At 43.6% G+C, this 14,418-nt stretch overlaps 1 protein-coding gene across 2 annotated transcripts; it reads right to left on the reverse strand.

Moving 5' to 3' along the window:
• Positions 1–1,115: 1,115 nt before the first annotated feature.
• On the reverse strand, positions 1,116–9,591 carry esr2a (estrogen receptor 2a). Of its 2 annotated transcripts, none has more exons than XM_030109567.1 (8): positions 9,199–9,591; positions 8,905–9,071; positions 8,651–8,767; positions 7,410–7,718; positions 6,661–6,799; positions 5,551–5,684; positions 4,546–4,729; positions 1,116–4,423 (listed from the first exon to the last, which is right to left on the reverse strand). In XM_030109567.1, the coding sequence occupies exons 1-8, from the start codon at positions 9,588–9,590 to the stop codon at positions 4,171–4,173; spliced, it is 1,695 nt and encodes a 564-aa protein (XP_029965427.1). In that variant the 5' UTR covers position 9,591; the 3' UTR covers positions 1,116–4,170. The 2 variants fall into 2 exon arrangements, with proteins under 2 accessions (XP_029965427.1, XP_029965425.1); XM_030109565.1 differs by having other exon boundaries at positions 8,893–9,071.
• Positions 9,592–14,418: the final 4,827 nt, after the last annotated feature.

Raw genomic sequence — 14,418 nt, forward strand, 5'->3', positions numbered from 1 at the left:
GAGAATTTGAAAGGAATGACGTAATGCGCGCTCCGGCTGGTTAGGTTTCATTATGTCCGCCATTACTCCGCCAGATGCTGAGTGAGCAACAACTGAGCAGGAGCTTCCAGAAAGTAAGAAAAGACTGGCTTCTAGCACTGCCACAGCTCCAGCACAGACTCCACCAGGTAAAAGAAACTTAAATCTTACTTGAGCGCTTCTAAACGAGCGAAGACGGAGTTCCCCTCTTCCGTGCAGTTTTTCACTAAGCTGCGTTACACCCAAGGCCTGCAGGGGGCGCTGTTTCGCATAAAACGTGCAAACTCCTTAAGGCACCTTTAAAGACTGGAGGAGCTGGAATCTGCTTCTGAAGGCAGATAAAAATAGAAGTTTTAATATTTTCCCCAAATCAGCTGAGACACAAATTATCTAAACATATATGTAGCAGCAAACTATCAGAGAAAAGAAGAGAAGATGAAGATGATGGAAGATATTAATACTGGCTCCTTTAAGTCATAACAACATACCAAAATATTAAAGATATAAAGACTTTTTTTAGATTCTCCAACTCAGTACATACTTTAACAAGATTAAAGGAAGATTGTGATGCAGAGCTAATCAACACTATGATTGATGCATATTGGTCCAAGCTCAACAGAAAACTAAATGCCAAACTTTATTCAAATTGACCTTCCAATCTCATCTCAACACTTCATATTAAACCCAAATGGGAGAAAGGAGCTAAAATCACTATTTCTGAGAAGGACTGGTTAAATGTTTGTGAAACTCAATTTAACACCTCACGTTCAGTTCTAATTTCAAAAGTAAAACAATCACAGGGGGTCAAACAAGGCCAGAGCAGTGCTGAAGAGAATGAGGAAACCCCCCAGGCTGATCATTTCCATATTTTGTGGAACTGAAAAAAAAAAGCAATAATCCAGAATTCATTCACAGGCAGTCGTGTCTGTACAATACTTTTCCTTTATTTCAATGTGTAAACCAAAGAGTGGGTAAACAAACAGAAATGTAAGTGTTCATACATTGACCGTCCTCCGTCCTTGATCATTTGCAACCCAGACTGACGCGCTGTTTGATGACCGACGGAAAAAACAACTTTTTTTGTTTTTCTTTAAACTTTACTTTGAATTTTACTAGTTTACACATTCAATATTTGAAAGGCAGAAATAAGCAAAGACCTACATTCCTTTCAGGAACAAGGAGTACACTGAAAGTACACAGTGATAATATAGTTTGCTGCGCGGTGACATTGAGTGACCGGAGGAAAAAGCACAAGGCAAACAGAGCGGCTGCAGAGGTACAGAAGTCCAGAGGCCTGCAGATGGTGAACGACCAGAAATCCTGTAGTAGTCCTGACTGTCTATGCTGCATCGTGTGCCGTAGTGTAGCAAGGTACAAAATACAAAAATAGCCTCTTTTTTTTTTTTTACTTGGCACAAACTTGCCAGTTTAAGAGCAACTGAAGATATGTTTCACAACCAACAGATTGGAGGTGTTTTACTTTACTTTAAGGGCAGGCAGGTGTAAGCATGAGATGACTGAAAGCACCCTGTAGTGGTCGACCAGAGACTCGTAGGAACAGCACAACTGCAAATAATACAAATCACTGCCGTCATCTTTTTAGATTCTTCCATGTGTTTCACTAAATTATACACTGCTCAAAAAAATTAGAGGAACACTTCGAAAACACATCAGATCGAAAACAGGGAGAAAAATGATCTTGAATATCTTTCCTGATAATAAATAAGTGATGTATTAGTAACAAAATGTTGCCACACAATTTCATAGAAATGAAAATGATCACCCTATAGAGGGGGAAATCAAAGACAGCCCTAAAATGAAAGTGAAAAAATGACGCAGTCGGTCCGTTTTGCCAAAATGTCATTGTAGCAACTCAAAATGATTCTCTGTAGTTTGTGTGGCCCCCACGTGTTTGTTCGCATGCCTGACAACATCGGGGCATGTTCCTAATCAGACGACGGATGGTGTCCTGGGGGATCTCCTCCCAGATCTGGACCAGGGCATCATTGAGCTCCTGGGCAGTCTGAGGAGCAACCTGGCCGCGCCGGATAGACCTAAACATAATGTCCCAGAGGTGTTCTATTGGGTTTAGGTCAGGTGAACGTGGGGGCCAGTCAATGGTATCAATTCCTTCATCCTCCAGGAACTGCCCATACACCCTAGCCACATGAGGTCGGGCATTGTCATGGACCAGGAGGAACCCAGGTCCCCCTGCACCAGCGTAGGTTCTGACAAAGGGTCCAAGGATTTCATCCTGATACCTAATAGCAGTCAGGATTCCATCATCTAACCTGTGGAGGTCTATGCGTCCTTCCAGGGATATGCCTCGGCAAATGCCAATCGAGCCCTACGGTGCAGGGCAGTGAGCACAGGGCCCACTACAGGACGTCGGGTCCTCAGGCCACCCTCACGGAGCCTGTTTCTGATTGTTTGGTCAGAAACATTCACACCAGTGGCCTGCTGGAGTTCACTCTGTAGGGCTCTGGCAGTGCTCATCCTGTTCCTCCTTGCACAAAGGAGCAGATACCGATCCTGCTGAGGGTTTAAGGACCTTCTGCAGCCCTGTCCAGCTCTCCTGGAGTAACTACCTGTCTCCTGGAATCTCCTCCCTGCTCTTCAGACTTTGCTAGGAGACTCAGCAAACCTTCTTGCAACGGCACATGTTGATGTGCCATCCTGGAGGAGTTGGACTACTTGTGCAGCCTCTGTAGCGTCCAGGTACCGCACCATGCTATCCACAGAGGTGTTGATCCAAGCCGAATGAAAAACTACAGCAGTAGAAAGTCAGTCAGTAAAAAAATCAGCCAAAAGAGATGAGGAGGGGAATCTGGAAAACCATTCGTGTTTTGGGGGCCGTCTCATTGTTGTCCCTCTGTTGCACCTGTTGTTGATTTCATTAACAACAGAGCAGCTGAAACTGATTAACAAGCCCCTCTGCTACTTAAACGCCCAGATCAATATCCCAGAAGTCTGACTGCTAGGTTGCTGTACTCTGATTAAAAAGTGTTCCTCTATTTTTTTCGAGCAGTGTAGTTATCAAACATTGATATAATGGTTTTAACCTTTGTGCGAGAGGAAAACTGTTTATTCATCGGGTACATTGATAATCCTACATCGCCTTTAGGGGTCAGTGAGTGTGTGTGAAGGTCTCTGGCTCTGTGTTTTCCCTGTGATGAACTGGAGTCCAGGGTAACTGCTGTATGCTCAATATGGACAATTTACTGTCTATCGAATGCAATGGCGACACAGGGTTGGGCAGTGTTGGCATAGACGTTTGTTATGGCTGATTTGAATCCTACTGCTTACCGCTGTGGGTCCCTGAGCAAGGCCTTTGACCCCAACTGGTCAGGCTGCATCAGAAAAGGGCATCTGGTGTAAAAGTTGTGCCAAATCGAAACAGGCGGATCACACGATGTCTGCACGGAAATGCACAAAATCATCACCACCAACAACAAATGAGTGTAAAAAGCCATCATAGATGACCTGAGAATAAGATGAAATATCAACAAACTGCTAAAAATGCATAAAGGCAGTGAGCAGGTTAAATTCACAGTTTAAGTTTATCAAGTTAACTTAAACATGCATTTGTATTTTTTTTTTTTTTTTTTAACCAAACCTCTTAGATCTCAGACAGCCTGCCTGCTCCTACGTGATCTGCCTCACACAACTCCAGGATTGTACCAGCAAAGGATGAGAGATGTTTCAAAATTCAATAAACGCCTTTGAACACCCCACAGTCTTTGTTTGCTGCCTTAAAGTTTCTGTGGTTCAAGCTGGATCCAAACCATTACGAAAAAAAAAAACTGACATAAAGACGGACAGTAACATGTTACATGTATATTTAGCAAAACTATTAGCATGACAGCACTTCCTGTAAGTGTTTGTGTTGCCCCGATATATAATAATAAATGGCAGCAAGGCGACGAATCCTACAAGTTTTTACTGAGCCTGCGCTGCTTTTTAACTTTCATGATTGCAGAAGTTCACCAGAAATAATGCACAGTGTGTGTTTGTGTGTGTGTGTGTGTGTGTGTGTGTGTGTGTGTGTGGTTAACCAGTGACATCGAGAATCCAGCTCTCAATCCAGACAGACCGTCTCATCACTTCTGTGATCTCAACTTGTGCAAAAGCAGAGTTAAAATCCATTGCATTTCAATTGGGATAGGACTGCCTGGGTTGACCTCCGGCCCCGTGGCTGCTGGGAGTCCAGGTGTTGGAGGGGCCGTCTCCGGCGGGCCGCGGCGGGGCGGGAGCTTCGCTCTGGTCCGCAGACTCCTGAGGCGGCGAGCGCCGAGGCAGGCGGGAGCTGTGCATGATGTGGGCGTCCAGCATCTCCAGCAGCAGGTCGTACAAAGGCACCATGTTCTTCATTTTCATGCAGTGGAGGTGATCCATGCCTTTGTTGCTGTGGATTTTTAGGAAGAGGCGTAACAGAGAGCGGAATATTATCAGTGCTGCGTGAAGAACTGTTGATGATCAACAGTACATGAGCTTCATTTTAGTTTATCCAGACATTACGAGTATTACCTGACATGGCGGATGTGTGAGAGCAGCATGAGCACGTGGGCAAGGCGGGTGTACTGCTGACGAAAGGTGAGGCCGGTCTTGGCGATGGCCCACACCAGAGCGTCTGTCACGGCGTCCAGGAGACGCAGCAGCTTGGAGCGACTCTGCAGCTCCTCGCTGCCCTCGGAGGAGCTGAGGCACATGTCTGGGAACACATGATTTACAGATTTTAGTCTCATCCTCATCCTATCAGTTCATGTAAAATTTGAAGTTTTGACCTGCTATATATCTTGGACAACCAATCATCTCCAATATTTTTTGCTATGCAAATAAAATTTAATTGAATTCAAAGATAATTTTCAACATATGAAAGTTAAGTCGACAACATAACTGAAGAAACCAGACCAAAAACAGAACATTTTCATGTAGGATGTGGCCTTCAAATAAGCTAAACTAATAAATATTCATTGCTGGTGTTACGGAGTCAAAATCAAGTGTTGTCCTTGTCTGGAGAACCATCCTCTCTCTGTCTGGTTTCACACTACGGGGGTGAAAGGTCAAACAGGTTTTATTTTCAACAAACGAGAGTCAATTAAAAAGTAAACGAAAACCTCAGTGGCCTCAGAAGAGGGACCCTGACCGCCTTCCTCCTCACAGGTACGGTCTGTGGTGCTGGTAAACTAGACACGGCGTTCCCTTCAGGGGTTTTTATAAGTGAATTATTCTGCCGCTGACACCAATCACACACATCTCACCAATCTGTACACACATCTCAATAGTTTCCTTGCTGATGTGAAGAGTTTCTGAGCTCCTTTTAATTATTCTACCAAAACTGACTGTAGTTCTGTAAAACAGGCCTACAGCCTCATTAGGATGTAAAACACTGTGAGACTTTGCATTTTGGATTCCACCAGTGCAGCGCGCTCCCAGGTCCCACAAAGAGAGAAATAAAAGGACGCACGCACGCGCACACACACACACACACACACACACACACACACACACACAAGTGTTCAGCCCACTCACTGGAGTTCAGGAGGATCATGGCCTTGAGGCAGACGTACTCCTCTCTCTGCAGCTTGAGCTCTCTCACTCTGGATGTCGCAGCCACCAGCATGTCAAAGATCTCCACGAAGCCCTGGACACAGCTTCCCTCTTCTCTGCCATAGAAAGACAAATCAGAGCAAGCCTTTAACGGGGACAGTCATTTATTTCCCAAACGATCACACAGTTGGAAGTTTCGCACAATTGACTGTAGCTGAGATAAACCATTCATTCACTGGAAAAGACAAGTCTTGAACCTGCATGATCTTTTAGCTGAAGGTAAAAGAAAACGATTGCAATAAATTGGAAACAAAGCGGGGTAAGAAGCTGCACATGTTACTCATCAGTGGTATGAGATAATTCAGATGGCTGCATTATATTATGGTCCATAACGTCAAAGTTTTATTACATACAAAGATCATTAACAGGGCACGCTGCAAAAAAAAAAAAAAAAAAAGAAATGGTATGATAATCTAATTTTCAGTTATTTATTGATTGTGTCACCAGCAAATGAATACAATGATGCAATAAGCACTTTGGTTTAAACAACTTTAGTTTTGTCTCTGGGTGCATTTATGAGTAATGAGAACGGCCCCGCTTCAAAACGGAAAAACAGCTAAAAATGGTCAATATGGAAACTTCAGCTCTGCTCAGAGAGGCTGATGCTACATCACTCAACACGAAAGCATTTAAGCATCAACACGAGAAATAACTTTATTTTATGACGCACTCTACGATAAATGAATCACAGTTAAAGTGAAAGTCTTCTCGGCTTGGTTAGCTGGCAACAGCAGTGTTTTCCCATGTGTCTCTGCGATGTCCATGAGATAATATTGACTTTAAATGAGTCGTTTGATTCATATGTTCTGAAGAGTTTGATGGGCCGGACTTTTTTTTTTTTTCTTGTCCAAATGGAACATTGGAATTTCCCAGCTTGCAACGTTCTAGGCTTCTCAGTGCAGAAACGCACCATTAGCAGTTTGTTCATGCTCGCCATCCTGCAGCCAGTCCTGTGTAACATGGAGCTTTAGCTCTCGCTCCCTTTTCATCATTCCAGTCAAACAGAGAAAGAGGAGATCTTGGAAGAGGTACCTGCTCAGGCTGAGGTCAGGGGAGAAGATGAGTTTCCCTGGGTGGTCCACTGACCTCCACATCAGTCCGATCATCAGCACCTCCAGCCAGCAGCACTCCAACAGGTGCACCTGGTCCAGGAGGCTGAGCTCCACGAACCCTGACGGCAGGACAAGACCCAACAGTTCAGCAGAGTAAACACTGTATTTCTCCTCAGCCTGGCCTTACGGAGCAATGCTGCTGTATCCACTTCGATATACAATGCGCGAATAAGCAGTCGGGGAGAAGTTGACGTTTATCCCCTCCCTTGAGGATAATTGTTTGGTCACAGCTCATTGCAGGAGTCCAACTGCAGCACCGCTCTCGGTTTTACAAGGCCGAGGCCTGCATGCTAAATGAAGCCGAGACAATTAGTTCGTCTGGCCGCGATAAAGTCATTAACTCAGTTTCTCTGGAGGCTGAGCCGCTTTGCTGGAACCTTCAAAAAAGAAGACGCTTAAGAAGTCACAGATGTGTCAGTCTGGGTTTCATTAGAGCGGCTTCACCTTGATGTTTCGCAGCAATGTTTTGTATAATCTCAGAGAAACATCAACTCAATGTTCTTCAATATTCAATTCACTTAAAAGCAGATTTCAATACAAGCTCTAAAGTTCAGTCTTGATGGGATCTCACGACAGCACAGTTTGTTTTTCTCAACTTAAAATAAAAATAGTTCATATTTTCCATCTAATATGATCACGTCAATTCAGAACCGTCTCATGAGCACCCACCTGGGATCTTCTTGGCCCAGCTGATCATGTGAACCAGCTCCTTGTCGGCCAGGTTGGTGAGCGACATCATGACGTTGGCCTCGGTCAGCGGCCGCTTCATGTCCTTCATGAGGTAGATCTCGGGCGGCTCTGCCTCCATTATCCGCTCGATCAGCTGCTCGGGGCTCAGCGCCGGCGGGGGGGGCTCGCTGGCGGGACCCTCGGCCGGTCCGGTCAGCGCCTTTGGTCCGCTGGTTCTGCTGGGGGAGGAGAAACGGGTCACTCGCCTCGACTGGGAGCTCCTGAAGCTGCCACGCTCCTTCCGGATACCTGAGAGAAGAAACAAACAAAAACCCAGATCCATCCACATTTCAGGACACATTTGCGAAATGTGGTTGTTTCCATTATGTGGTGTGGATTGATTCTCCAGTGGGCCCCTTCACCGCTAACCCCAAAAGTCTTGCATTTCCAAACAAACGTAAGCTGCGAGCAGCCTGGACAGGCCTGGCTCTGCCTCAGTCCCGTGTCCAAAACATGAATCAGCTGCATTTCCCCACAGCGAACGGCAATCAAGCTGCAGTCAAACAAACACATTCTACGTGGAATCGATTACCCAAGGCCATTCAAGGCTTTCAGACTGAGGCTGTATTTCTGTAGAAAATACTGGAACCACATCAAGTTAAAATGGGATAAAACCTCTAAATGCTCGCTGAAAGAATGAGGACCGTAAATCTTTCATCTTTCAATAAAGCCAGAATATTGTTTGTATTCTATCCAAATTACATTACTATTAAAGTTCACAAGAGTACACTGGGAATAAAAATGCACTGAATTTAGTATAATTTCATGAGACAAAGTGCTTTCAAATCATTTTCTCCATCAGGCTGAGACACAATATTCAGCGACAACCAAAATCATGTGGAATCTATTAGTTTTTTTTAAGTTTTTGCTCACATTTTCCATCTGTTTTAAGCCTACTTAAGGGCTGTGAATCCTAAACCATGCCTGGTACATCGAGTTCATCTACATCTGTCACCAGGAAGCAGATCTTATCACTTCTCAGAACAGCTCATTCAGAATATGAAGACATACAGAAACATTCTAAGAGCTTCCCGACTGTTTACTTTTAATCACAGCTTTCGGTTTGGCCCGGTGTCGCTTGGTTTGAATTTCTTGTTTGCTGGAAGAAGGAACATCAACAATCTCTGACGGGGAGCAGAGGTGTAACAGTAACACAATAAAGACAATGTCAACAAACTCACCGCATTTGGTCATGCCAACTTCGTAGCATTTGCGAAGGCGGCACGCCTGGCAGCTCTTACGGCGGTTTTTGTCTATTGTGCACTGGTTTGTCGCCGGACAGATGTAGTCGTTGTGTCCTGAACAAAGGCAGAAGAAGCTTCATCAGTCCGGATTTTCACCGACTCCATATTTAAGTTACAAAGACGATCCCCGCTCTGTGAAGACACGAGGCTTTTCCATCCAGACAGAGTCTACTGCATACTTTGCGTCTGACCTTGGATGCTCCTCTTGAAGAAGGCCTTGCAGCCCTCGCAGGACCAGACGCCGTAGTGGTATCCTGAAGCGTAGTCGTGACACACAGCGCAGTAATGGAGGTCCGTTTTCCCGCCCGATGACACCACGGCCTCCTCGCTGTCCTGGGAACGTTTCCTCACACTCTTGCTGACAGGAAAGGTTGGATCACTATATAACTCCCTATCATGGCTATGATAAATAGTGTTTATTACTATTAGTGTCTATGAAAGGTAGTAAACCAAAGAAATGTGTGAAAAGCGGTGCACTCCATTACCTGGCGGTCAGGACAGTGTCCCAGGGACTGTGGACGGGCTGGTCGTGCAGCTGTCGGGCCTGGGAGCGGTGCAGCGGGATGGGCGCCCCCACGTGGCCGTGCCCGGGCCAGAACAAGGAGGCGCTCAGCGACTGGTGGACGGAGGGACACTCCGAGATGCTCTGGCCCGCGTAGCTGAAGATGGCCGGGCTGTAGAAGGGGATGGGGGTGAAGTCGTGGCCGAGGTCGGTGTAGGGGGACGGGATGCAGATGGGCTGGCTGCTTTCTAGAGACAGGCTGGGAGAGGAGGCGCTGGCCCCCGGGGAGATGACGCGATTGATAACGCGACTGGAGTCCACTTCTTGGAGCTGCAGGAGAGGCTGATGCTTCTCTGAAGAGGAGGCAGCAGCCATCACGACAGCAGATGCTCTTAAAGTCATTAAAAAAAAAAAACTACATCATCGACAAAGAGCGAAGGAGTCTGCTCATGTTTTCCCCCGGAGTCAACTTCACATATCCAGTTGCACAAAAATAACAACAGCAGATGAACCTCCACAGTCCAGAGGAATTGAACGCTATTTATGAGCTCACATGGTGAATTCCCAAAACTGCCGTCAAGCTAAACATATTTTCACTTGTTTCAAATCCTCTCAGAGAATGTAGGATGTTCAGAGCTCAGTCCAGCCATGAGTCCATCACCAGGTCAGAGTGCAGCGGTTTCCACCTGAGAGGGAAGAATAACAGCACAGGATGAAGTAATGACAGACTGAGCATCGTGTGCAATGGTGAGAACGTTTTTTCAACAGCAATCACAAGTTTTCGAAGCATCTTTTCTCTTCCTCCCATATATCAGGAAATGTATTTGATCATTTCTGCATCTCTTCCAGATACACCTCATACTTCTAATAAGTCCTGCCTGCAGCAAATCAAATGTTGATGGAAGGACAGCGGTACTGATAGTTTAAAGGTAATCTCTATCTGAATGATCAACTTCGTAAAACTAGAGACTTTTCTTTGCACAGATCATGAAACATGTTTGATTTTTGTCAGTTTTTTTATTTTCATCAGAATATTTCATAAAAAATGGTACATAAGGTAGTTTATTTACATTTTACACTTGTATTATTATAAAATTATATCATCCTTTATTAACAAAAAAAAAAAAAAGAAAAGTTGGCCTAACAAACGAACTGTAGCATTGATCCAGCAGACGGATCATGACAGGACAGCTGGGTGGACCATGAGGTAATGTGCTCTTTGTTTGTGAGCTTCCTGCTTGACTTTGCAGCTGTTTGTTTTGGGGTTTTTTTTATAATGTGCGTGTCCTCCAACCTTCGGGACTATAGGCTGTGTCAGTGTCCTCCCTCCTCACTGAGCAGCATATGTGCTCACAGATATGCCGCAGATGTGAAATTGTATTTGCACTTTGTGTAAATTTGTTTGAAGGATCAGCAATGTTTCATTAAAAACATTTTATCTCTTCAATGCAAATAAAAACTGTCAAAACTTTTAAGAAAACGTCACACACAGATACAAAATGTGGCACGGAACGGCGAGCTACTAAAAGTTAAACTCCACTCCGTGAGCTGTGATAAAATATTATTACTGGAAGGTAAAATTTTATTTCTTTGTTTCAGAGCGCAGCAGTCCTGATGAGAGGAAGTAGGGATTAGGATTTATGACGTCCTGCAGACTGAAGCAGCTGGTAGATCAATACATACACGCACAAATCCCGGCGCTGTCTCCGGACACGCCGGTTCACTCTTACAACACAAATCCAGCGGAGTTAATCATTCCTGGGTGTCTTCACTCAAAGGTGAGACACAATGTCTCTACCTTTCTGGCACGAATCCCTCCTCCAAAAAGTCACTCTCCCAAACAGAAAAGAGACCAATTTTCTTGCCAAATAGCTGAAAGAATTTGTGGTTTTGGCAGGCCGTCCCAGCTTGATAGTCCACAGCAGTAGCCGGAGTCCTGAGCTGTAAGCGTAAAATGAGCACCGCAGAAAACTGGCAGTAATTAAACTCGCTGCACTCCGTTACTGTTAGAGGCGGCTATTAATTATCCTGCACGCTGTGGAAAGGGCCAAAGTTAATTTTCACTTTTTAACATATCAAGTTACACCGCGCAAGAAAAATAATTACTTTTACAGCTGTGAAAACACACAGAGAAGCGAGGCTTTTGTGGGAACACTTAACGCAACAGCGACTGTCTGCAGCCTTTAAGTCAGCATGGAAATCACCGAGCTGCTCTGCTCTGGAGCCGTTTGCACGATGAAGAAAAGAATATTATTAGTAGTTACCGCTGATGATGAAAACTATTCTTGGTCAATGTTTGCCTGAAGGTCCAACATGTTTCATGTAAATCTATTATAAGGATCCTCAACACGTACTGCTAGTCGACCTGCTGAAGGTTTTTCAATTTGCCCCTTGGAAAACAAAAGGTAGGATTATTTTTTCACTATAAATTCAAAGGATATCAAAATGTTTGCGCTTACCTCAGTGAGTAAACTACTGAAAACTCTAAAAATCATATCAGAAAACAATAACGTTGTCCGAAGCAGGCATCTACTCACACACACGAATAAGAAACTGTAACAAGCAAGTCAGACTGACTCAACACTGCAATCTATCGTACAACAGAGGAATTAATTCCATCAGAGCCCCTTTAATTTTAGAGAAGTGCAGACAAATAAAGCAGCAGGAACTTTATGAAACAACATGCACAAAATCGTGTTTTCAACACTTGTGTTTTGTTTTTAGGTTTAATATTGAGATTTTTTGTGATTTATGTAATGTTTTCAAACTACCTTCTGGTTGTGTTTTGCCTTTTATCATATTTTCAAATCTATGTGTTAATATCATGTAATCAAAACATTCAAAAAGGATGCATATTGACATCTGTAAAATAAATATAATTTATTTTCAATTATAAGCCATTGAAATTCATACACTTTATCACTTGAACAAATTTGTAGCTGAAAAACACTTCCAGAATTTTTAGTTATTTTTTTTTAGTTGAGTGCACATATCGGAATGAATTAAAAAAAAAATTGTACTTGATGGTCTTGCTTGTTGTACCGTGTCATCGGTAGCACATTTTCTCCGGTGGTGCAAACTGTAAAACATTTGAGAAGCACTGATCTAGTGAGTTCAACAGATCCAGTTTATCTTCACTAATCGGTTACTTAATCAACAAACCACTGCATCTCTAAATGTTTGCGCAGAACAGACAAAAGTTGCACCGGTCGATATTTGTATTCAAACAAACGCTGATAGTAATGCCAAGTCCACATTTGCGGATACAATGTTGCTTTTGTCTAATTTATTCAATACTGAATGGGAATATCCAACCAGATGCAGTGTTTACAAGTGGAGTGTCCCTTCAGTTTTTTGCCGACCTAAACAATATTAAATTTTCAGTAACAGATCAAATTCCAAAAGGTCACTGTGGTAAACCCACCAGGAATGATCCTCCAGCTCTGCAGAATTTCATTTCATTTATAGTTTTGGTTTTACAGCCCACAAACTCACTTTTTAAGATTCGGTGGCACGTTTGAGTTCGACGCTGCATCCAAGCACACGCCACGGTTTCCAGTGAAAGACTACATAAAGCCAGTAAATTATAAACACATGAACCAGAGTAGCTGCTGGTTGTGGTGGAGTCAGAGACCAAACCTGTACAGCCAAAACGTGACATTATCCCAAAACATGACCCCAAAGAAAGGTGAAAAACCCCGGAATATAAAGACTCTAAGTGAATCGTAAATTTAGATCTGAAAATGTATTTAGTGCAGTCTGGCAAATACATCTAAATCCACTGTAATCGAGCCTGCCATTAACTTCTATGATGTCCTGCTAATGTTTTATACACACTGTCCTTCACACACAATAAATTCCACGGAACAGGTGTGTTGAATAGTTGAGCTTTTTTTTTTTTAAGACTTGTGGTTGAACAAAACGATCTGTTTCTGGCTCTAAAAGGCGAGTGTGTGCTGGCAGGAGGAAGACCACTTTACTTCTTGCCCTTTGAGCATTTATTCTTTCAGTTTTGACACCTAAACTTTAAAAATGTCAAGGAATAAAAAGAGTTCGAGCTTTTCTTCTGTCTGAAATCTAAGTGCACCACTTGCCAGCTCATCTGTTTCCACTTCCAAGGTGTCGAGTGATTTATGAGCTGCAGTTTCAGAGCCGTTCCAATGACCACATACAGCCCAAGTTTAAATTTAAAAAAAAAATAATAAAGGGAATATGATTTTGATTACATTCAATGTGGAGAGCCATCCATTTTCAAATCCTGCTGTGGGTTAGAAGAGCCTGAATGCTTTCCAGGCTGACGGAGGTGAAAGACACACCACAGGGATAACACAGCGAGAGGATTTCACACTTACTCTCCCACCCACACAGCGCCAAACAAGCCCCGGGAGTTCGCTGGAAGCTAGAACACCCTGGGAGGAATCACACAGGCACAGGGAGAACATGCCAACTCCACACACAACAACCCATCTCCTGTGATACGGCTGCAGCAAGGTGGTATCCTGTTGGGGGGTTTGGGGTCATTGTGTTGTTGAGAAATCAAAGATGCTCCAAGTGAACAGGATGGCGTGTCGCTGCAGGATGCTGTGCTGGATCAGTGAACTTTGAATAAATCTAATCTGACGTTCTGCTAATCTGGGATTTCTGAGGCTGCGATTCAGATGAACTCCTCAGCAGCAGAAGAGACTCCTGGTCTTTGGGACATATTCAAAATATTTGCAAATTTCTGGACTGACTGACCTTCAGTTCTTAAAGTAAACATGGACTGTTGTTTATCTTTACTTATCTGATTGAATACATATTATACCAAGAATCAAACAGGAGTCAAAAGGGGCTGTCAGCTGTGCATCAACCTGAATTCTGAACAACTGATGGTTATAAACCTGTTAAGAAGGAAAGAAATTTCATAAATGAACCCTGACAAGACACACCTATGGAGTGAAAACCGTTTCAGGAGACGACTTCATGAAGTTCACTGAGAGAAGGTCAAGGCTTCGCAGCACTGTCAACAAAGCAAAGGGTGACTGCTTGGAGGAATCTAATATATTATCAATTATTTCACACTTTTACTGCCTAAGTCCATGTGTTCATTTATAGTTTTGATGCTTTCAGTGAGAATCTACAATGTAATTAGTTGACAAATAAGTAAAAACCTTGAATGAGAGGAAGCCCAAACTTATACTCAATTAAATTTACTTAATTGGCA

The sequence above is a fragment of the Salarias fasciatus genome, chromosome 15 (genome assembly GCF_902148845.1).
Source record: "Salarias fasciatus chromosome 15, fSalaFa1.1, whole genome shotgun sequence".
Lineage (NCBI taxonomy): Eukaryota > Metazoa > Chordata > Actinopteri > Blenniiformes > Blenniidae > Salarias > Salarias fasciatus.